This window comes from Podarcis cretensis (assembly GCF_951804945.1).
Source record: "Podarcis cretensis genome assembly, chromosome: 12".
Classification (NCBI taxonomy): domain Eukaryota; kingdom Metazoa; phylum Chordata; class Lepidosauria; order Squamata; family Lacertidae; genus Podarcis; species Podarcis cretensis.
The window spans coordinates 51,202,338-51,225,540 of record NC_137181.1 but is presented as its reverse complement, the minus strand read 5'-3'; the positions used below and the strand labels follow the sequence as shown (position 1 = coordinate 51,225,540).

Genomic DNA, 23,203 nt, shown 5'->3' with positions numbered 1-23,203 from the left:
ATCGTTTTTTGATTTTTAAGCTTGAATTATTGAAGCCCTTGCATGAAATACATAGAGATGTTTAAGTTAGAGGTATTTATAATCTGATTCTGACCTTTCAGAAGTAACACTTTCTTCTCACGGCTTTCTCCCCACTTTCTTCTTCAAGTACGTTGGGTATGTATTATACAGAACTAAGCTACCAAGAAACTGTACTGAAGAACCGCTGTATTCAATACTTAATGGAATTCATGATCGTGCTTATGTCGTTGTGGACGGGGTAAGCGAAGAACTTCAGCTTTCTTGTTTACCTCAGCGACGCTAGATACTGTGGCTCAGGGTCTCCCAAACTTGGGTCGCCATCTGTTTTTGGACTACGATTCCCATCATCCTTGATCACTGGTCCTGCCAGCCAGAGATGATGGGATTTGTAGTCCAAAAACAGCTGGAGACCCAAGTTTGGGAAACTGCTGTAGTTGTTTCTTCGGCTTGAGTTTTGTTTTGTTTTGTTTGTATGATCGGGAGTTTGTTTCCCACTGTGAGTATCCCACACCAGCCCATCTTGATGAGCAGGATATGCCGAAAGAACAAACCTAGGAGCTCGGCCTACACTCGAGTAGGACCCTGGCAGAGACACATGCCTAACTGGCATGTTCTCTCCTTCCTGGTCAATCGTTCGGGAGCTTCAAAAGTTTTCTTCAACCCGAACATCACAGTGACCAATGCCAACCAACATGGGCACACTTAGGGATCCGCAGAGTCTTTGCAGCTTTGTGTACTAGACCTCAGCAACTCAGCATTTTGGCTAATCTACTTTATTTATATATAAACACACACGAAGCACTGCAACATGGCTCCCTCTCTCTCTAGCATCAGACAGCAAAGAGAAAAGAACAAAGGACAACAGTCCCACTTCATGGAACACAGTAACACAAACATCCCGTCTTTGTCACTTCCCACTCTGTGGAGTCAAAACACATACTGTCATGTGACAGACAACAATCCCATGAATGCAACAATGGAGAAGGAATTCTAACAGTCTCCCTCTGTGAGTTGAAGCTGCCGAGGTGGCAGAATGTTGCCAGCGCAGCTGTGCTGTGCTTCTGAGGGGCTGTTAGCACCTTGAGAAGCACAGCATGAGAAATACACACCCCAGCTCTCCTCTCAAGCTTGGAGCTTGAGAGGCATTGTGGGTGGAAGTGAGTTTCCACCCGCAGTATAGGTTATGCTTTGGAGGTTGTTAGTGGGCCTTCAAAGCACCATGCCACTTCAGAGGTACTTCAGAAATGCAGTATTGCAGCATGAACGATCCCCCTGCCCTTCTCTCTAGGTCCAGACTTCTGCTTAAAAGTGCATCACAAGGTCAGGACCAAAACACCATCCCTTGAGAACGAGTTAGGTAGAACGAGTTAGGTTCTTTTGAGCACCTGCGTCTCATGGTCGGCTGGGGCGCTTACCTGGCCCCTTGTCACTAGCATCACTGCAGTGTGTCTGGAAGGTGAGGGACAAGATCAGTGTGTTTCAAACGCACTGTTGGCATTTTCACCACACAGACCTCAATGCCACCTTGCACCTTTTCCTCTTGGTAAGGCGCAGCAATGCTCGTGATAAAAGGTCAGGTACATTGTACATACACACAGCAGAGCTCTGCCTCTCTCATGTGTACATGAGCATATCTCTTATGAGTATATCTCATCAGCTGGTGGCTTAAATTGCAATTTGTGAACCATCTCCATTGAAAAGTATTGCATGCCAAGTGATGTTAACCTGAGAGTTTTGTCTCCAGCGTTGGAGATGTGAAGTCTGATTCATGCGTACAAATAATTAATCTGATGATGCAGCCACTGAGCGATGTATGAACTCCTTGTCAAATATATTCAAATACCTTTTAGGTTTCAGATGGTTAAACACTAGTGAGGGCAACGTGCTTCAGCCCATTTTGTTCCACATTACCATGTGCACAGTAAAATTAAGAGGCATAAAGACTCACTCTGTATCTGTCTGCTTTGACTTGCCTACCACAATTCATAATAAAAACCCATGTGGAATAAGGTTGCCAGAAGAGCCAAAAACATACCAGAATTTTGAGCTAGCATAAACTTAGACTTTGAAAACTTGCATTGTTGAACAGTTCCCAGGCTCTTTGCATAACCATGCAAATCCGTACTATGAGTTGACTGCAAACTATTGACCTCAGAGCAGCAAAAATGTTTTTACTCCATCTCTCCATAGACTCGAGGTAGTGTATAAGAAATAAAGCCTAAAGTCACACAACCCAAATACCAGTCAATAGCATTGAGCTGAAAATATTTTATCCACACAGTATCACTTCTGTTGTAAGCAGATACCCTCATGAACAGATAAATTTTGCACCTGCTCCTCAAAGCTTGGAGGGGTGCATTTAAAGAATATTTTATCAGAGCTTGTTTCTTCACTGCCATGGGGTAAAGCCGTGCTCTTCAGTGGCAATGTTCTAACGTCACAACTTTCCTGCTTTGCTTCTCTTCCTGAAATGTGGGTGGTTGGGGGGGCACACAATCACTGGCTTATAATTGCGTCTGAAACCAGAATCCATGTTTTGGTTGACTCCAGAAAAACCACAATGGTTAGCCAAGGTTTGTTCTTTGCTTACCAGTTGTGATTTGTTTGCGTGAAACAAAGCACAATTCCTGCATTTGACGAAGCAGAAGGACAGTGATCGCGCTTTGCTTCCTTTGGGGAAGAACAGAACAGAACAGCATGAAGCTGTACATTCAGTACAAACCATGGTTTATTGTCACCTGCGAATTGAGCTGATGACAAAGTTGTAGCCTTGCACATTAAAGGCACACAAAGCAGATAATCTGCGGTTTGCCGTCATGGCTAGAAGTGAGTTTTCAAGCTCGTTGAGCCTAGCCATCATTAACGTTGGCATCAGTGCCAATTTAGTGTGGCACCATGGTTGGCTCTGAAAATGGAAATGGAGTTCAGATGGAGGGGAAAGGAAGGCACGTGTAAGCCTGGGAAGTGCTCCTCCTCCTCATATTCTAAGAATGGTTGAAAAAATTATGTCTGCACTGGGCCTTGGAAGACCATGTACAGTAGTGGAGTGGGAGAAGATATTGGGGGAATTTAAGCACGTAATTACATGATATACACTAGGGATAGTATCTAAAAGGGCTGGGTGAAGCAAATCTCTAGCTTGTGATTCATTTTGATGTGATTTCATCTAAGGGGTTCACTCTCATGCTACATTTCACCTGCGTGTTTAACTTTTTTTGCAGACGGGGAAAAAATACCATCAAGAAAATAATGAATTGTTTCAACACTTACTTGACTACATTACAAATCTTACAAGCTTTAAATCAGCCATTTAGACTTCCTGACCACAGAGGGTGGGGAAATTTTAAACTTCACGGGAACTGGTTGTTCTGTCATCAGGGAGGAAAAAACCCTGAAATGTCTTGAATCACTTTTAATGAGAATTACGAAGTTCAGCTGATTCAAATTATGAGTTAACACAGTTGGGGGAAATTGAATTCTTACTAAATCCCCTTGCAAAAATACAGGGGAAAAAAAATCTAAAAATAGGGACTTTGTAAAATGCATTAAAGTTGTTTGTGTTCCGTGCCCTGTTTCAGGTTTAGATTTTAAGTATTGATATTATTTGTGCAGATTCCTCAGGGAGTTCTTGAAAGAAGCCGTATCGTAGCGCTAAATATAACTGGGAGCGCTGGAGCGCATTTGGATTTGCTGGTGGAAAACATGGGCCGAGTAAATTTTGGAAGATACAACAATGACTTCAAGGTACATCTCCGTCTTCCTTAATTATACAGGAAAATGTAACATAGCCCATGAATCGCTTTTCGAGGGTACAAATTAGACTTTGTGCTAATGCAAGCAAAACCTTTACATGCAATGTATTATAATTAATTAATTAGTTCAATTTATATACTGTCCTATACCCACAGGTCTCAGGGGTATTGAAAGGAAAGATCCTTTTGAAAGGGGCCTCCCTTTAGAGAGTGGGAGCGCTGCTTGGGTAGTTTGGGCTTCTCTGTGGACTTGCTGGGGTGGTGCCAAAGGCTTCCTGTAGAAATGTACATTTATCTATATATTGAGATCAGCCACAAGACACAGTATGGACCTTTGCCCTTCTTCTCCACTCTAATGATTGTAAAATGGGAGGTTGTGCTCTTCCCACTGTTGTTACTGACTCGCTGCAGAATAATTTTCTACCTCTGGGCTCCTTAATGCCACTCTTTAGGGAACATTATGAACCCATGTTGATTTGAAGACCGCCTAAGAGCGAGCTGCCTCAAGGATTCCTCTTAGCGTCGGCTCACACGTGCTTATTTTCCGCACGCGATCTCTCGCATATGTGACATTGTCTGCTTTGCCACGAGCAAGTAGCCTGCTGGTGCATACTGCTGAATGGCCCTCATTTTGTTCATCCCTGCTTTGAGCCAAGGTCTGATTGGTAAATCATGGCTTATTTGGAAGAAAGGAACCACAAATGCTGGTTGGCTTGCCACATTAAGCCCAGGGTTCATAGTGTGTTGCTTCCAGCTCGACAATGGGAGCACAGAAGAAGTGCTGCTCATTCATACTGAGGAACAGTTTATGAGTTATTGAGACATGTGAGAGCTGTAAATGTGTGTGAAGGCTGCCTTTGTTTGTTTTGTGGTTTATTACTTACACCTATAGTCCACCCTTCATCCAACGGTTCCAGGGCAGGTTAGAAAAATACCACAATAAAAAACCCAGGTTACATTATAATCAAAACATGAAACCACAAAACCTCTGTGTGGATTGACTGTACATGTATGTATCCTGCAGCGGCCATTAGCCCAATCTGTAATTATGGCAGCATTTCCCCCCAAAAAGCAATGACAAACCTAGACAGCATCTTAAAAAGCAGAGACATCACCTTGCCAACAAAGGCCTATATAGTTAAAGCTATGGTTTTCCCAGTAGTGATGTATGGAAATGAGAGCTGGACCATAAAGAAGGCTGATCGCTGAAGAATTGATGCTTTTGAATTGTGGTGCTGGAGGAGACTCTTGAGAGTCCCACTGACTGAAAGAAGATCAAACCTCTCCACTCTGAAGGAAATCAGCCCTGAGTGCTCACTGGAAGGACAGATCCTGAAGCTGAGGCACCAATACTTTGGCCACCTCATGAGAAGAGAAGATTCCCTGAAAAAGACCCTGATGTTGGGAAAGGTGGAGGGCACAAGGAGAAGGGGACGACAGAGGACGAGATGGTGGGACAGTGTTCTCGAAGCTACCAGCATGAGTTTGACCAAACTGCGGGAGGCAGTGGAAGACAGGAGTGCCTGGCATGCTCTGGTCCATGGGGTCACAAAGAGTCAGACACAACTAAACGACTAAACAACAACAACAACAACAACACCAGTTTAATTCTATAGAGCAGGGTTTCCCAAACTTGGGTCTCCAGCTACTTTTGGACCAAAATTCCTATCCTCCCCAACCACTGGTGCTGCTAGCTAGGAATGATGGGAGTTGCAGTCCAAAAACAGCTGGAGACCCAAGTTTGGGAAACCCTGGTTAATGCAGGGATGGGAACCTGTGGCCCTCCAGGTGATGTTGCAGTCGAACATCCCCAGCCAGCATTACCAATGGTCATTTGAAGCCACCACAGATTCCACTTCCCTTGTGGAAGGTAAAAAGGTAGAGGACCCCTGAACGGTCAAGTCCAGCCAAAGGCGACTATGGGGTTGCGGTGCTCATCTCGCTTTCAGGCCAAGGGAACCAGTGTTTGTCCACAGACAGCTTTCCGGGTCATGTGGCCAGCGTGACTAAACCGCTTCTGGTGCAACGGGACACCGTGACGGAATCCAGAGCACACGGAAACACTGTTTACCTTCCCGCCACAGTGATACCTCTTTAACTACTTGCACTGGTGTGCTTTCGAACTGCTAGGTTGACAGGAGCTGAGACAGAGCAACAGGAGCTCACCCTATCGTGGGGTTTCGAACCGCTAACCTTCTGACCGGCAAGCGCAAGAGGCTCGGTGGTTTAGACCACAGCGTCACCCGCATCCCTTGTGTAAAGCCTGTCTCGCACTGTGGTTTCTCTTTAAGAACCCATATGCCAGAGGGGTCTGATGCAGAAAATCAAAATATCTGAACTGGTCTTTAGTTCAATGAAGGGAAGTGGGGCACTCAAATGCAAAAGTGGACAGGTTTCCTGTGCCTGATACATTCCCTCTTCTACGTCCCATCAAAGGTGAATTCTTTTGCATCTGGAAGTTACCTTTGGTGCTTCATTTGAGAAAGCCCCCTATGATGTTACAGTGTGTTGCAGTGGAAAAACCTTTTAATCTATTATAGTTTTTTAAAGATGTTTAAATAGAAGTTCTTTAGTGTCTAAAACTTGCATACAGGATGTGGAAACTTGTGCATGTGAAGAATTATGTATCATCATGTTTAAAGGTGAGATCAAATCCTAGATAAATTTTATCTTGCAAAATATCTCTAAAAATGGAGCTTCAGAAAGGAAGTTCTCAGGTGCAGAGCTGAGAGCTTTAGAACTTGGTTCTTCTCTTTGTAGATCTTTGAGCAGGTCACTTTCGAATGTTCATCTTGACACCTGTATTTGCTATTCAAATAAAGCAGCTTCCGAGTTTGCGATACTGACTTCTGGTTTAATTTGCTCTTAAAAGTGAAATGAGGTTGCCACAAATTTGAGAAAGGTTGATGAAATATAGCCCTAGTGTTTTGTTGAATGGCAAAAAAGAGGAAGATCTGCTTATGTGACAAACATGTATTAGCATGTCATTTGGGTCCAGCAAGAGAGTGTTTGGTCTGACACAGTGTTACTTCTTAGATTCTACATCTATTTCCTGGAGCAAACCCAGGAATTCATTGCTGGGACTAGCTTTTCAGTAAACATGTATAGAATTTCACTGGTTGTCTAGTGCTTTTAGCTGATGACAGCATTCAGACCTGTAAAGTTCTGAAGAATAGCAATAATTAGCTGCAAAATAACTTTGTAAGCACACTGCAAAATTGAAGTAACTTGTAGTTTGTTTTAAAGGTTCCCTAGGATGGTTGTTTTTGCTTTTTAGTGTATAATTTGAGTTCCCAGTTTAGAAACCCCTCATGAAGTACAATAAAATAAAACAGAAACAGCACAACTTAAGGCCGATTAAAACAAGACCTTTTATTGAATGAAGTGATTTCTCCTTTTTAAATGTTATTTTATAGCCATCACTAACAACAGCGAGAATCTTTTTAAAGGCTCATTTCTGCTTTCCTCTCTCTGATTGTATTTATGACCAATCTGTTTGCAGGGCTTGGTTTCGAATTTAACTCTGGGCAATGAGACACTTGCTGACTGGCAGATATACCCCCTGGACATAGACACAGCCGTGAGCCAGGGTCTTAAGAACGAGAAGTCTGGTGGAAACGGATCAAACAATGAAGAACCTTCTTTTTATACTGGCAGTTTTTCTATTCCTAGTGGAATCCCTGACTTACCTCAGGATACGTATATCGCATTTCCTGGGTGGACAAAGGTACTTTTCCCTCCCTTTCTTTCACGAAAAGTTCAGTAAACATAGTTGCTAACTTCAAGGCCCAGTTACTTAATGAAAAGTTCTTAAAAGATACAGCGAGAGGCTTTGAGTCAGAGTTTGTTGACAGAGTTGATCAGGGCCAGACCTTCCATTGGGCAAACTGGAGTGACTGCTTCAGGTGTGGCAAAGGGACATCCCTCCCGGCTCTCCAATTGCCTTGTCTGGCTTTCTTTGGCCCTTCTTCCTATCTGCCTTGAAGTGAGGCTCCCCACCTCCTCCCCCCTTGCCAAGGGGGTCCCCAAAGCCAGACATTCAAGGTGGGATAGCTGTGGAAGTGCCTGTGCCGTGGTTGTAGTTGGCCGTAGCTAGGTAAAGGTAAAGGTACCCCTGCCCGTACGGGCCAGTCTTGACAGACTCTGGGGTTGTGCGCCCATCTCACTTAAGAGGCCAGGGGCCAGCGCTGTCCGGAGACACTTCCGGGTCACGTGGCCAGCGTGACAAAGCTGCATCTGGCAAGCCAGAGCTGCACACGGAAACGCTGTTTACCTTCCCGCTGGTAAGCGGTCCCTATTTATCTACTTGCACCCAGAGGTGCTTTCGAACTGCTAGGTTGGCAGGCGCTGGGACCGAGCAGCGGGAGCGCACCCCGCCGCAGGGATTCGAACCGCCGACCTTTCGATCGGCAAGTCCTAGGCGCTGAGGCTTTAACCCACAGCGCAACCTGCGTCCCTGGCCGCAGCTAATGATGCCTAAAATTGGGCAAAGGGGATTGTTTAAAGTTACAATCTTACCTTGGTTTGGGAATGGCTTAGTCGATGAACAAATCAGCTCCCAAACACTGAAAACCTGGAAGTAAGTGTTCCGGTTTTCAAATGCTTTTCAGAAGCTGAACATCTGACGCGGCTTCTGCTTTAGTTCAGGAAGCTCCTGCAGCCAATCGGAAGCCACACCTTGGTTTTCGATGTCTCAGGAGTCGAACTGGAATGAATTAAGTTTGAGAACCAAGGTGCCACTGTATTGTAATTCCACACTCCCTGCCCCCTAATTTTAGGCATTGTCATTATTAAAAGCAGTGCCAACCTTCACCCCCCACTCCCTGCAGCTAGATATAAAAGCAACACAAAATGAACATATAAGGCAAGAGGCCTTTTCCTCCAGTTGGGAAAACTTGTTTTTTAACAACAACAACAACAACAACAACAACAACAACAACAACAACTACTTTATTCATATGCTGGACATCTGGCTGGGTTGCCCCAGCCACTCAGGGCAGCTTCCAACAAATTAAAGCACCATAAGACATCAAACATAAAAAACTTCCCTGTACAGGGCTGCTTTCAGATGTCTTTTAAAACTCAGAGAGTTGTTTATTTCCTTGACATCTGATGGGAGGAAGTTTCTACTGAGAAGACCCTTTGCTTGGTTCCCTGTAATCTCATTCCCGCAATTGATCCCTGTCAGTGTAATTATTAATTCCTATAAACGAGAACAAATTCTTATTAGAGATGTCCTCCTCCTAAATGTACCTCCCAGGACCCCTTAGATTTGTGGGAGAGGTCCTGGGCTGCCGCTTTTCCATACAGAGGTGAGGGCCACAAATTTTTGGGTCCGCCGTGTAAAATGCTGTACCAACGCTATAAAGTGCAGTCCTGACAAGGGATGGCAGCTTCCGTTACTGCCAATCTGGTAAAAAACTTGAGCTTTAAATAATTTTTCTCCTGCAGGTAGATTGGCTTTTAAATGGCTGTGTTGTTTTTCTTTTACAGACAGACTGGCTATTCTTATGACTTGTGTAGCTGTGGTTTTTATTTTTGCTTTTTTGGTAGCGTTGTGTGCCGAATGCATAGCACAGAATGCAGCATACTTTAGCCTTGAATACAGAAATAAAAAACTGGCGCTGCTAAATATTTTCCTCAGAAAACCTCTTCCTGCAGAAGAGAGAGTGGTTCATTTTAAGCCTTGGCAAAGCAAACCACAGCCAGAGATGCTTTTGATAAGGATGTTTCTGAGGCTAAAACCCATTCACACCTTGTGGAAAGTAACTGATAATTATCTCAGCCCAGAGCTACACACCCAACAACTCGGCTCTTAAAATGTACAAATTAAATGTTTGGGCAGAGTGGTTTTGGAAAATAAAAGTGAATACATTTTGCAGAGGTAGATGTGTAGCATAAGTGGGATACATTTTTAGACCATGCCAAGCATGACTCCATATTTCCTCCCCACTTCGCATTTTACCTGATTTTTGGCTTGAGGCGGTTATGCTGCAGGCTTGAATACTGATGGAATGGACAAAGTTATTCTGCTAGCATTCATTATAGCAGAGCCCTTTTAATGCCACACTTGTGTCAGTGCAGTGCAAAATGAATTTTTAAAGAGAGCACTGAATTCTCAGTTAAGGATATCAGGTTTGCCAGATTTCCGGAGTCAGTTTCTTCTAATGGTTTGTTTCTTTGCAGGGACAAATCTGGATCAATGGCTTTAACTTAGGACGCTATTGGCCAACCCGTGGACCTCAACTTACACTCTTTGTTCCAAGCAACATCCTTGTTTCATCCTTTCTAAACAACATTACAGTTCTGGAGCTGGAGAAGTCTCCATGTGGCGCTCAGAAGTGTTTTGTAGAGTTTGTAGACAAACCCATTCTCAATGCAACTCTTCACTATGAAAGCAGTACCGAGAAACTGTTCACTAAAGATTTATGGCCAAACCATATATGATTGTATTAGAATGCCTCTTTACTTAGTTTATTCTGTAGATCCTTCATTTCCAATGCTATTGGTTGTGGGGGGTGGAAATCAGTGTTTTTAAAATCAGTGGAAAGTGTCAAATGATGAAAGTGAAAATAATGCCTTTTTTATCTGCAACAAAAAAAAAAAAAATCATTCCTATGCATGCCAGAGGGTTTCAACAAACAAACAGGCGATCAGTTTGTTTAATAAATTGTTGAACAGTATCAGAATCAGATCTTTTTTCCTTATGAATTTTGGGGTGCTGCAATTTTACCTATTGCCTTTGCAGTCAGACCACTAATGCTTAGATTCATAACTTGATGGACTTTTACTACATGAAAGTGAACAAAATATTTAAAGGGCTCATTTGACCACCATTTTGTTTAGGGTTACAATTAATATTTTTTACCAATTTTTCCACATTTGAAAGAATATGCATAAGAAACACTTGGCATTTCATAGGAGTCGGGCTATGGGTGGTGAGCCTTCAACATTTGGGCAGAAGCTGGTTTTAATCACTCAAATTTCAGCATCTTTTATTTTATTTTTTTACTCCTGCCACAAAGTTTGGGCCCCACTTCCAAAACTGAAAATATTATAAAGAGTTATAAAATGAGGAATGCCAACATGGTACCAATAATAATAATAATAATAATAATAATAATAATAATAATAATAATTTATTATTTATACCCTGCCCAGGTGTATAACTTTAATAAATAAATAAAGCCAGGCTACACATTTTCCAATATGGAAGTAGAATTATGGGGAAAACTTTGCCATGACTGCATTGCCTTATGTTGTATTATGTCATGCCTCCCACAGTGGCCATGTTGAGTGGGAGCCATTTTTTGACTGGCGCCCAGAGCGCACTGATCCAAAAAGATTGATGGCCCCTCATCTAGTTTCAGAATACAATGCTGTGCCAATTTGAAGTTTTCAACTTTGTTTTGAAAGTTTAGTATTCATTAGTATTTAAGTGAGTAGTATATGTGGCTGCGCATCTAGTAAGCATATTGGATACAGTCATGTGTAAATTGGGGTTTATTTTAGGTGGTTCCAGACTGCCTTATTGCCTGACTGTGAAATAATACCCTTATCTAGACACCTGTTTCCCTGTTTCCAGAATAAGTCGCTCCATATGTTATCTATCTATCTATCTGTCATGTGCTGCAACTGAGGTATTAGTTACTGTTCCACACAGCAGTGCTCCTCTGTGGCCTTTCAAGTTCAACCCCCCCCCCAAAAAAAAAAGTACACATGAAACCAACTCCAGTATAGGGTCCAGTTCTTGGATCTTATTCTGAAGCTGATTGTGTGCCTCATTTACCATTTAGACAATACATTTTTTTCTTTTCTTTTTAGACATTAGAGGACTTGGCATAGCATAATCTCCTGTAGTCATAATGTGAACCATGCCCCTTAGCAGACAAGCATTGCATGGCCAACATATTGTTGTTTGTGTAACTACCCAGGTGGATTCATAGGGAAACTTGAGTGGTTGTTATGATAACTGCACATTCCTGGAAGATGCTTTTTCCAATTCATACTAGGATTTCCGAGAGAGGGGGACATTCCCTTTCTTGCCAGCCTATACATTTGCTTAGCTCCTTGCTGGACGGTAAAGGTGGCTCCATTTTTGCAGTGCCTTAGCAGTGCTAAAGGGCTCTGGTATGGGAACAACCTCTGTTTCTGTCCGGATAATATCAAAGTGCCTAATCATCACTGCTGCAGGAATTTGTATTGTCCATAATCATGGAAACTGTCTATCTTTTGTACTGTTGTGTTTTTAAATCAGCTGTTGGCTTTTCTGGCTTTTATAAGGTGAGTCTTTGCATAATAATAGTAGATCAACACTGCAACAATAAAATATTTTCGTAAGAGTTTCTAGTCTTCTGGTTTGAATTTATCCAAAACGGCAACATAAAATGTGGTAGCTTTTGACAGAATGATTTCCAACCACCCCATAGTAATAATGTTGTGGGGTTATATATATATATATATATATATATATATATATATATATATATATATGAATGAACCAGGCTGCGTAAAGTGAGGACACGGGGAATGACCCACTGCACTTTTAGGAAGCCTAAAGTGATTTCTGTTATTCCCTACGATGCAGAGTTTATTTTCCAATAACAGAGATGGACATACCAAGTCCCAGAAAAGCGGTCGCTTAAATCAGTTAAGAATACACATGTACCGACTTCCGGTCGGCGCCAGCGCTTAATGGCGGCTCTCTCCCCGATCTTCGGAGAGAGGGCTGCTTCAGGAGTTCGGGTCTGACCGCTACGGCGAAGCGGGGACCCCTAAAATCACAGGCGCGGAAGCCTGTGAACAAGGAGACTCGGTGGGCACCATTTGCGCCCCCCTTTACTGCAAAAGAGCCTTTTTAAAGGCTCCGGAGGAGCATCAGGGGATCGTGCGGTGCTGAGAGTCGCTACCCAGCCCGTGAAGTGAAGCCGCGTCGCCATAGGCGGAGAGCGCCGATTCCTTCCTGAAATCTGGACTGAAATTGAAATACCCGTAAGTAGGATTGGGAAACCTACTGGGATTATAAAAAAAAAAAAACGTTTGAAATTTGGCTGAAAACGGGGATGGTAAATAAAGGAAGTCTGCCCCCCCCGGACTGCATGGCTTTTAAAGCAACGGAACTGGAAAGCTGCAATTGAAGGAAAAGTAACTTTGAACTTTTGAATTATTTAACTTTGGCATTGAACTCTAACTACCCCTCCAGCAAGCAAGAGCAGGGGGGGAAGAAAAGGGAACCTGGCTTAACCTGCATGAGAGGAAATTTAAGTGATTAATTCCTGCTGTCTCTGACTCTGGGAACAGACTGCCTGGGCGAAGCGCTTTGATAGGAACTGTCTGACAGAACCTGCTGCAAAGCGGAGAGCTTAAATAGATACAATTTTTGGGACTTTACAGAAATAATATTGTTGCAATTGGAAGATTGAAAGTTTCTTTGTCAAAAAAAAAAAAACTTTTCTCCAAGAGGGCTTTTGGTTTCTTTGTTTCTTCTGCTTATTGGACACAATGTACTGCTCCCTCTAGAGGGCTGAAAGGCTACAGTTGTAACATAGACTGTCAAATAAAAACAAGTCACTGGATTTTTCCACTCAAGAGCTGTTCCTGTGGGAACGACCTTGGGACATGAGTGGCTCTGCAGAAGATATAACAACAAGATCTAAGGCTAAAGCTGCACAAAAGAAAAGAGGCTCAATATCAGGCTTACTGCCAACAGGCACAGCTGGACAGGAGAAAGGAATAAACGTATTCATGGATTCAGTGACTGAAGCATTACTCAAAATAAATGAATCTTTAGAAAATTTGACTAAGCAGAGCACGGAGAACACCAAACAACTGACAGAACTTACAACAAAATTGGACTTAAATACCAAAAGCATTACATCTAATACAGAAACCATAAATAAATTGGTTCAAGAAAACGCCACAATTCAAAAAATTGCAGAAGAAGCTAAATTTACTGCAGAAACCACACAGGAAAGTTTAATACCAGTCTGTAAGAAGTTGGACCAGCATGAGGCGGCCTTGTCTTTGTGGGAGATGCAGAGGAAAGAGAAGAATTTGAGACTTAGGTTGGTCCCTGAAAGTGAAGGGGACAACCTAGTGGACTTTCTCACAAAAGAATTATCAGAATTTTGGCAGGTAAATTCAGAGGAAGAAGAATTTAAGATAACAACTGCCTTCAGATTGGGCAGAAGGCAAGGCAGGAAGATCCCAAGGGATTGTCTGATAACTCTGAGATCTAAAGAGGAAAGAGATAAAATTTTAAATTTACATTACCAGAGAACCCTTCAGATTGGAAATGCTTCTGTTCAAATTTACAAGGACATCCCAAAATACATTCTGGAGGTAAGAACTTATTTTAAGAACCTGGTTGACCTGCTGAAGAAGAATAACATACCTTTTAGGTGGGAATTTCCACAAGGTTAACTTCAAAGGAAAGAAAGTCAAAATAAGAACAGTGCAAGATAAAGAACAATTCCTAGACAGAAACGAGGAGGACCTTTTGAAAGGAGTGCTAGATTCGACCTCTGATACAGACCTTGGAAACTTGACATTTGGACTGAAGTCACCAACGGAAGAACAGCTGCAGGGAGCAGCTGGAGGTAGTTAACTAATCATGTCTCTGCAATTTTTAACCTGGAACTGTAATGGACTGAACCTTCCCAGAAAAAGGCGTGAGGTCTTTCACATCTTGAAAAGAGAACAATTGGATTTGATATGTCTACAAGAAACCCACGTGACAAGGGCACATAGAAGATTACTTATAAATAAAAGATTAGGACAGGAATTTATTTCATCAGACAAAGTTAAGAAAAGAGGAGTGGTGATTTATGTAAAGGAAAAATTGGCTCCAAAATTGATTTTTAAAGATGAACATGGAAGAATTTTGGCAATTGAGATACAAATCCAAGGAGAAAAACTCCTGATAGTTGGCATCTACGCACCAAATGAAGGGAAGGCAGAATTCTACAAGAAATTGCATGAGACATTAATGGATTATTTGGACTATAAGGTGATCTTATTAGGAGATATGAATGGCGTGGTCTCTACAAATATGGATAAAGCACAAAGACAGGTGGTCTCTAAGGATGGGAGACTACCTAAGACCTTTTTTGAAATGACTGAAAACATGGACTTGATTGATATCTGGAGAACAAGAAACCCTCTTGAGAGAGAGGGAACATTCTTTTCAGAGGCACAAATGACATGGACAAGAATAGATCAAATATGGATTACTAGTGGAATGGCTCCAAGGATAAAAAAGGTGGAAATCTGCCCAAAGACATGCTCCGACCATAACGCAGTGAAGATGGAAATGAAACTAACAACAGCTGGATCCTTCAGATGGAGAATGAATGACACCCTATTCAGAGAGGTGGAGATTTACAAAAAGGCCCAAAAAACCTTGAAGGACTATTTTGAGATAAATCTGAGGACAGATGTTGAGAAAAGAGTGATTTGGGACGCAAGCAAGGCCGTGATGCGAGGTTTTCTGATACAACAGAACTCTTTAAAGAGAAAGAAACAAAATGAAAGGAAGGATAAGATTCTGGAAAAAATAAAAGAAGGAGAAAAGAAATTGAGGTCTAAACCAAAGTCTCATGAGATTTTGAGAGAAATTAAGTTTTATCAGGTGCAATATATGGAATTGATGAACCAGGAGATAGAATGGAAAATCAAGCAAATGAGACAGAGGGTATTTGAATCAGCGGACAAATGTGGGAAACTTCTAGCATGGCAATTGAAGAAGAGACAGAAACTAAATACAGTCACAAGCTTGGAGGTGGATGGAAAGAACATTTTTAAACCAAATGAGATCAGCAACTGCTTTCAGAGCTACTTCAGGAGATTATATGCACAAGGGCCGGAAAACGAAGGAGACATAGAAGATTTTCTAAAGACATATGGATTACAAAAAATTTCGCAACAAAGTATGTTGATTTTAAATGAGAAAATAACAGATCAATAAATGGAGGGTGCCATTCAAAACATGCAACTAGGGAAATCTCCAGGACCAGATGGACTAACCTCCAGATATTATAAAGCATTGAAAGAATGGTTAATACAGCCGCTTAAGGAGGTTTGTAACGAAATATTAGAGGGGAAAAAGGCACCTGAATCGTGGAAAGAAGCATTTATTACACTTATACCAAAGACTGAAACTGAAAAAAACCAGATCAAGAACTACCGCCCTATATCATTACTTAATGTGGATTACAAAATATTTGCTGATATTTTAGCAAAAAGACTGAAGAGGGTGTTAATGGAGGAGATTCATAAGGACCAGGCAGGCTTTCTCCCAGGAAGACACTTATCAGATAATGTAAGGAATATAATTGACATTATGGAAATGCTAACTGTAAATATTAATACGAAGGCAGTCCTAATCTTTGTGGACGCGGAGAAAGCCTTTGATAATATCTCTTGGAGGACTTCCGGGTTGGCGCCATCGCCGAATGGCGGACTCCCTCCGAGCTCCGGAGGGAGCCTGCTCGGCAAGGGCTGGGTTCTACCGCGCCGGCGACACAGGGACCCTTTAAAACCATGGGCGCTGAAACCCATGGGCATGGTGACTCGGCGGGCACCGTTTGCGCCCCCCCGACCCGTGAAGGAGCCTTTTTAAAGGCTGCGGAGCGGGTGATGGGGGGGTGCTGTGAGTCCTCCGCTTCCCCTGCCGAGCGAAGCCGCATGCCATTCGACGGAGAGCGCTGACTTCTTCCATTGAAAATTTGGACTTTAAAAGAATAACCCGTGAGTAATTGGAACTTGGATTAAAAAAAGGGGAAAAAATCTTTTTAAATTTGGAGCGAGCGGGGGAGGTGCAAAAAGGAAGTCAGCCTCCCCCCTGTTGTAGAGGAGCTAAAACAAAGGATTTGACAACTAAGATCAAGCGCAACCTTTTTTTTTGATAAAGTTATTAACTTCGCGATGGAAAATTATAAGACTGGGCTGGAGGAGAAAAGTGGAATGTGAACTAAAATGCAACCCCCCCCCCGGAAACCCCGGGAGCGATCCGTAAGAGCGCCGGGAGAGGAGAAATAGAGGTTTTGACAGCTGTCAAAGGAGCTGTCAAAGCAGAAGAACAAAAAGAGAACTTTGTTACGAGGACTTTGCTGGTCACATTTGTTACAAATTGGATATAAATTGTTTAAAACAAGGAATAATAAGTTACTTTGACTGTTGGGTCTGATCGGGAAGGAAACTGAGTTATTATAATCCCTTTAGAGGAGCTGTGGGACACTACAAGTATTGTTGGCATTGAATTTGAATAGGACTTTTTATCACCTGGGAAACTGCGGAAATGGAACACTATTTTGTCTACAGAGGTCTACACACTAAAGGAGACAATAGATTTATCTATTGAAGAATGGAAGGGACTTGACGTAATGTTTTGTTCCTGAATAACAAAGCCTCTGCAGAGGAATTAGAAACTTTTTGGAATTAGAACATTTCTGCAGGAGAGCAGGGAAAAAAAAAAGAGGAGGAGAGAGAACAATAAGAACAACAAGAATAACAAGAACTGGATAAAGTTGGAAAATAGACTCCTTCCAAGATCGGACATGTGAAATCAAAGATGACGAAAAGACGGCAAAGACTAATAAAAAGACGGCAAAGCGGATTGGTGAAGGACTGTGGTTTAGATGTGGGAGCTCCAGGATGACAGTAGACAGTGACGGACATTGGGAACGCAACCGGGAAGGGGGGGGAGGGAAATTTGGAATCCAAAGGGTGTTAAATTACATTTTATTCTTTTTTCTATTTTTCTGTTTATCTTAATCTGTATTGCATATTAAAGAGGGGAACTCGCGGAAGGGAACAGGTCGATTTTAGGGGATGGGAAAATATTTTTTAAATTGGGCCAATGATAATAATTTTAAAATTTGGGGTAAGAATTTGTTGAATGTATTTGAAAGAACTGGAATACAAGAGGGGGAGGGGAGGGGAAGTCCTGGAAAGAAGCCAATGAAAATAAGGTTTTAAATTTGGATGTTTTTCTTTTTTTGTTATATTTGAAAATCTTTAATAAATATTATTTTTTAAAAAAAGATAATATCTCTTGGAACTTCATGAAGAAGAATCTCAATGGGATGGGGGTAGGCCAAAGGTTTGAAAATTGTATAAGTGCAATATATTCTGAACAAAAGGCAAAGCTAATTGTAAATAACGTGGTTACTGATGAACTTTCCATAGAAAAAGGGACACGGCAGGGGTGCCCAATATCCCCATTACTTTTTATATCAGTCCTGGAGGTTCTGTTGAATATGATCAGGGGGGACCAGCTGGTAAAAGGAGTTCAGGTCGGAGCTAAACATTACAAATTGAAGGCATTTGCAGATGACCTAGTATTGACTTTACAAGAGCCAGACACTAGTACAAAAAGAGTTTTAGAGTTAATTCAATTCTTTGGTCAGGTGGCAGGATTCAAGTTGAACAAACAAAAAACTAAAGTTTTGGGAAAAAATTTAACAAATGTCGAAAGAGAGAGATTCCAAAATGAAACTGGGTTAATGGTGGCAAAGAAAGTAAAATATTTGGGGATTAACATGACATCTAAAAATGTGAATTTATTTAAAGACAATTATGATAAATGCTGGACAGAGGTAAAGAAAGATCTAGAAATATGGTCGAATCTGAAGCTTTCCTTGTTAGGCCGAATCGCAGTGATTAAAATGAATGTATTGCCTAGAATGTTATTTTTGTTCCAGACATTACAAATCGTGGATAAACTAGATTGTTTCAAGAAGTGGCAGAAAGATATATCTAAATTTATCTGGCAGGGCAAAAAGCCCAGAATAAAATTTAAGATACTTACTGATGCAAAAGAAAGAGGGGGGTTTGCCCTGCTGGATTTAAGACTGTACTATGAATCGGCAGCTTTCTGCTGGTTGAAAGATTGGCTACTTCTTGAGAATGCAGACATTCTGGATTTGGAAGGGTTTGACAATAGGTTTGGCTGGCATGCATATTTATGGTATGACAAGGTTAAAGTTCACAAGGGTTTTAAAAACCATATTGTTAGGAAAGCACTATATAATGTTTGGATTCGATATAAGGATTTGTTGGAAAATAAAACACCTAGGTGGTTATCACCTATGGAGGCTAAGGAGGTGAAGAAACTTAACATAGAATCCAAATGGCCAAAATACTCTGAAATTTTAGAACAAGAAAGTGGTGAGTTTAAACTACAGAGTTTTGAGGAAATAAAGTCCAAGGTACGAGATTGGCTCCATTACTACCAAATAATGGAAACCTTCAAACAAGACAGGAAAATTGGCTTCCAGGTGGAGAAATCGAAATTGGAAACAGAATTGTTAGAACCCAATACTAAGATTGTATCAAGAATGTATAATTTGTTGCTGAAGTGGAATACAATAGATGAGACAGTTAAATCAGCCATGATTAAATGGGCACAGGATATTGGTCATGACATTATGTTTGCTGACTGGGAACAGTTATGGACCATCAGTATTAAATTCACGGCATGCAATGCCTTAAGAGAAAATATTATGAAAATGATTTACAGGTGGTACATGACCCCAGTCAAGCTTGCGAAGATTTATCATCTGCCCAATAATAAATGCTGGAAATGTAATGAGACTGAAGGTACCTTCTTTCACCTTTGGTGGACCTGCCCAAAGATTAAAGCCTTTTGGGAAATGATCTATAATGAAATTAAGAAGGTACTTAAATGTACCTTTCACAAGAAACCAGAGGCATTTCTCTTGGGCATGGTCGGCCAATTGGTGTCAAGGAAGGATAGGACTTTTTTTATGTACGCCGCTACAGCAGCAAGGATCCTTCTAGCAAAGTATTGGAAGACACAAGAACTTCCCACACTGGAAGAATGGCAGACGAAAGTGATTGACTTTATGGGACTGGCGGAGATGACTGGCAGAATCTGTGACCAGGGGAGAGAGACGGTGGAGGAAGACTGGAAGAAGTTCAAAGCTTATCTTAAGAACTGTTATAATATTGATGAGTGCTAAAATGTCAAGGGAAAGGAAGATACAGAATTGCAGCGGAAATTGTTTGTTGAAATAAGATGAAATCGAGAAAAATAATAAGATAATAAGTTTTAATTAATTGGAGTAAAGGGTTGCTGAAAAACTGTAGAATAAGGATGCAAAAAGGGGGAGGTATGGGGAAGTCCGAGAAAGAAGGCTTATGAAAATGAGGTTATGAAATCATATCTGTGTGTTTGTTTTTGTTTGTCGATGTATGTTTTTTTGTCTTAAAATTGGAAAATTAATAAAAATTATATATATATATATAAAGAATGCACATGTACCTTCCCCAACAGCTAGGGTAATGTTATCAACCCTAGACAACTGCTATAATTGACAAAGGAAACAACTACAGAAGTTTTTTTCCCCCTCCCTCTTCCCTGGATATACAATGGAAGGAAAACTGAGCATCATTGCTGCCTTTGATTCTCACTGGGTGTCCAGAATCCTGATGGACAGAATCACTTTTAATGAACCGAGCAACTGGTTAGAATATTGCCTGCGTGGTCTTTCCAAGCTAAACTAGAGGCATAACAGTGTGAACCTAACCCTTTCTACTCAGAAGTAAATCCTTTTTAATTCAGTGTGGTTTACTCCTAGATAAGTGGGGAGTAGGACTGCAAGTCCTCATCAGGTTCCTCGGTTATTGTAGCAGCCGTAGACAAGCTTGTGAGGCTGCCAACTCATGCGTACATCCCCACCCCTGTATTTGAATACTGCACAGGGAAAAGTTCCATTTTCAGTGAAGCTGGGTGGGTTCACAATAACGCTAGAATAACCTTATTTGTCTGAAGGCAAATTTGCTACAGAAATCCATTCTCTTTGTCAGCATTAGAGTAGTCCTCAGCAGTGGAGCGGTACATGCCAGAAATACTCCCATGTGGTACCTTTAAAAAAAAATAATAATAAAAATCTGGCTACAAAGAGTTTTATGTACAACCATTCTGTGTTGCACCATTAGCTTCTTTGTGAAACTGCAGAAAAGAAATCAGTGGGATAGAGGGACATTGGTAACTTCACCAGTGCTATTTTTCTAGAAAAAGAGGTGCCAGAACTCACCGTGAACGCCTTCCTTGTTCTGTAATGCCAGTGGCACCCACCTGAGAGGTGCCAGAACTGAGTTCCAGCGAGTTCCAACTGGGGAAAAAAGCCCAGGTAGATTTCATTTTATACACGTGATCACAGCTTTATGTGAATTGCAGGAAAATTTAGAAATGAAAAGGGGCAGGGAAAATCCACAAGAAGGACTGTCTGAGATCTTGTGAGAAACCCTTGTGTGATATTCCCGGAGCCTGGCAAGGAAAGCAAGGGCCTTTAAAAGCTCTCCACCTTGCATGGGGGGGGGGGGGGAGCCCGCTAAACACTAGCTTTGGACAGGTGGGGGGGGTCACGTGGGACCTTTCCAAGGGTCATCCAAGCTTTCCACAATTATGCCTATACGCTTGATAGCCAGGAACCTAATGCTAGCATAATATGAGATCTACCTGTACTGTTACAATAGTTACAGGCCTGTTTAGGTGGCAGGTTCTGGAAGAGGAAGAGAGAGCAGGAATGCTTTAAGATTTAATAGGCAGGGCTTGGATCAGGCAGATTTGAATCTGATAGGCTGGAAGTTCCCACCAGTTCGACAGTTAACTGTCTGGGAGAGACCTTTGGAGAACAATAAAGTGAGAGGGGCACAGTTAGGAGCTGGTTGGTGAGAGGAGGTGTGGAAGTAAATTGGACAGGGTGGAGTATTAGAGAAATTGACTTGTGATGTGGGAGGAGTGGAATGAAGCCATCGATGGAGCGATGATGTGGCATCCTGAGTTGGCAGAGATAGAGTTGAGAGAGAAAGGACTCTGTGTACAATTTGGAGTGAATTTACAGGGGAAAGTTATCAAACCTCTGGCGCTTTTCTCAGAAAAAAAGAATGGAAGAAGCGTAAATGGTAGGGATTTCCCCCACAAAATCAAGATGGAAAGCCATGGCAAATACAACAGGAATTGGGATCAGAAGATACGGAACTAGGGCAAATTAATGAATGCATAACAAGAAAAGAACTGTGGAATAGTGTCTCGACGTATGATCATGACAGAGAGACTATTCTGTGGACAAAGATGGAAAGTTTTATTGTTGTTCAGTATGGAGGAATGGTTGTCGAAGCTATTGGAGGCAAAGCTGGTATGTTTGATTGGAGAAAAAACAATACTGACATTTGTTAACAACAACAACAACAACAACAACAGCTCCACTCATAGTTGTCATGTACTGTCGATGTTAAACAGCATGGGAGATAAAATAAAACACTGGGGACCCCATACTGAAGGCTCTTGAGGGCCGAATAACGCTCCTTAGGCGCAGTTCCTCTGAAGACGATCATCCAAGTTGGACTGGAACTATGGCTAAGCTGTACTGTAAGCGCCCAACTTGGACAGCTACTCCAGAAGAATACAGTGGTCAATGGTATTGGAAGCCACTGAGAGAACAAGGAAAATTAATAGGGACACACATCTCCTGTCTCTCTCAAGAAGGCCACCATATAGGCAGTTTCCATGTCAAAGGCAAGCCTAAAGCGTGAAATGAATCTAGAAAACCCACCTCTCCAGCGTCGTCGTCCTCTGCTCAGTCCCTGACAGATACTCTTGTTTAAAAGATTTAATACATGGGATAGCACAACTGTTATAGCCCTTCATATTTTTTTCCTTAACTGATTTTCCTTTGCACCGCATGGTACTAATATAACTAGTATGCCGGTGGTGCTGTGGTCTAAACCACCGAGCCTCTTGGGCTTGCTGATCAGAAGGTTGGAGGTTTGAATCCCCACAACGGAGTGAGCTCCCATTGCTCTGTCCCAGCTCCTGCCAACCTAGCAGTTCAAAAGCATGCCAGTGCAAGTAGATAAATAGGTACCACTGCCGCAGGAAGGTAAAAGGTGTTTCCATGCGCTCTGGTTTCCATCATGGTCCTCTGTTACGCAAGAAGCGGTTTAGTTATGCTTGGCCACATGACCTGGAAAGCTGTCTGTGAACAAACACTGGCTCCCTTGGCCTAAAAAGCGATATGAGCACCGCAATCCCATAGTCGCCTTTGACTGGATTTGAACCACCGACCTTCTGATTGGCAAGCCCAAGAGGCTCAGTGGTTTAGACCACAGCACCACCCACATCCAAGGGTATTGAATGTTATACCCATCAAGAAGCTACAAACATTAGGGTTTGGAGAAAACAAAGAAGGTAAACATAGGATGCCTATAGATTCAGGTAAGTAGCCGTGTTGGTCTGATGCAGTCAATATATATATATATATAATAAAATTGTCCAGTAGCACCTTAAAGACCAACTAAGTTTGTTCTTGGTATAAGCTTTCGTGAGCATGCACACTTCTTCAGGATGCCTATGTATGAGAAGTTGCATAAAGAATCATGGCAAGAAAAATTGATGGACTCTG

At 41.9% G+C, this 23,203-nt stretch overlaps 1 protein-coding gene across 2 annotated transcripts in view; it reads left to right on the top strand.

Annotated features, from left to right (window-relative positions):
• The window catches only part of GLB1 (galactosidase beta 1), a 42,905-nt gene extending 30,790 nt beyond the window's left edge, over positions 1-12,115 (top strand). For both annotated transcript variants that reach the window (XM_079947786.1, XM_079947787.1), the window contains 4 exons: positions 149-259; positions 3,634-3,765; positions 7,276-7,500; positions 9,960-12,115. In XM_079947786.1, the coding sequence (XP_079803912.1) occupies positions 149-259; positions 3,634-3,765; positions 7,276-7,500; positions 9,960-10,220 (729 nt within the window). In that variant the 3' untranslated portion in view covers positions 10,221-12,115. The remainder of the gene's footprint in view (positions 1-148; positions 260-3,633; positions 3,766-7,275; positions 7,501-9,959) is intronic.
• The last annotated feature ends 11,088 nt before the right edge of the window (positions 12,116-23,203 follow it).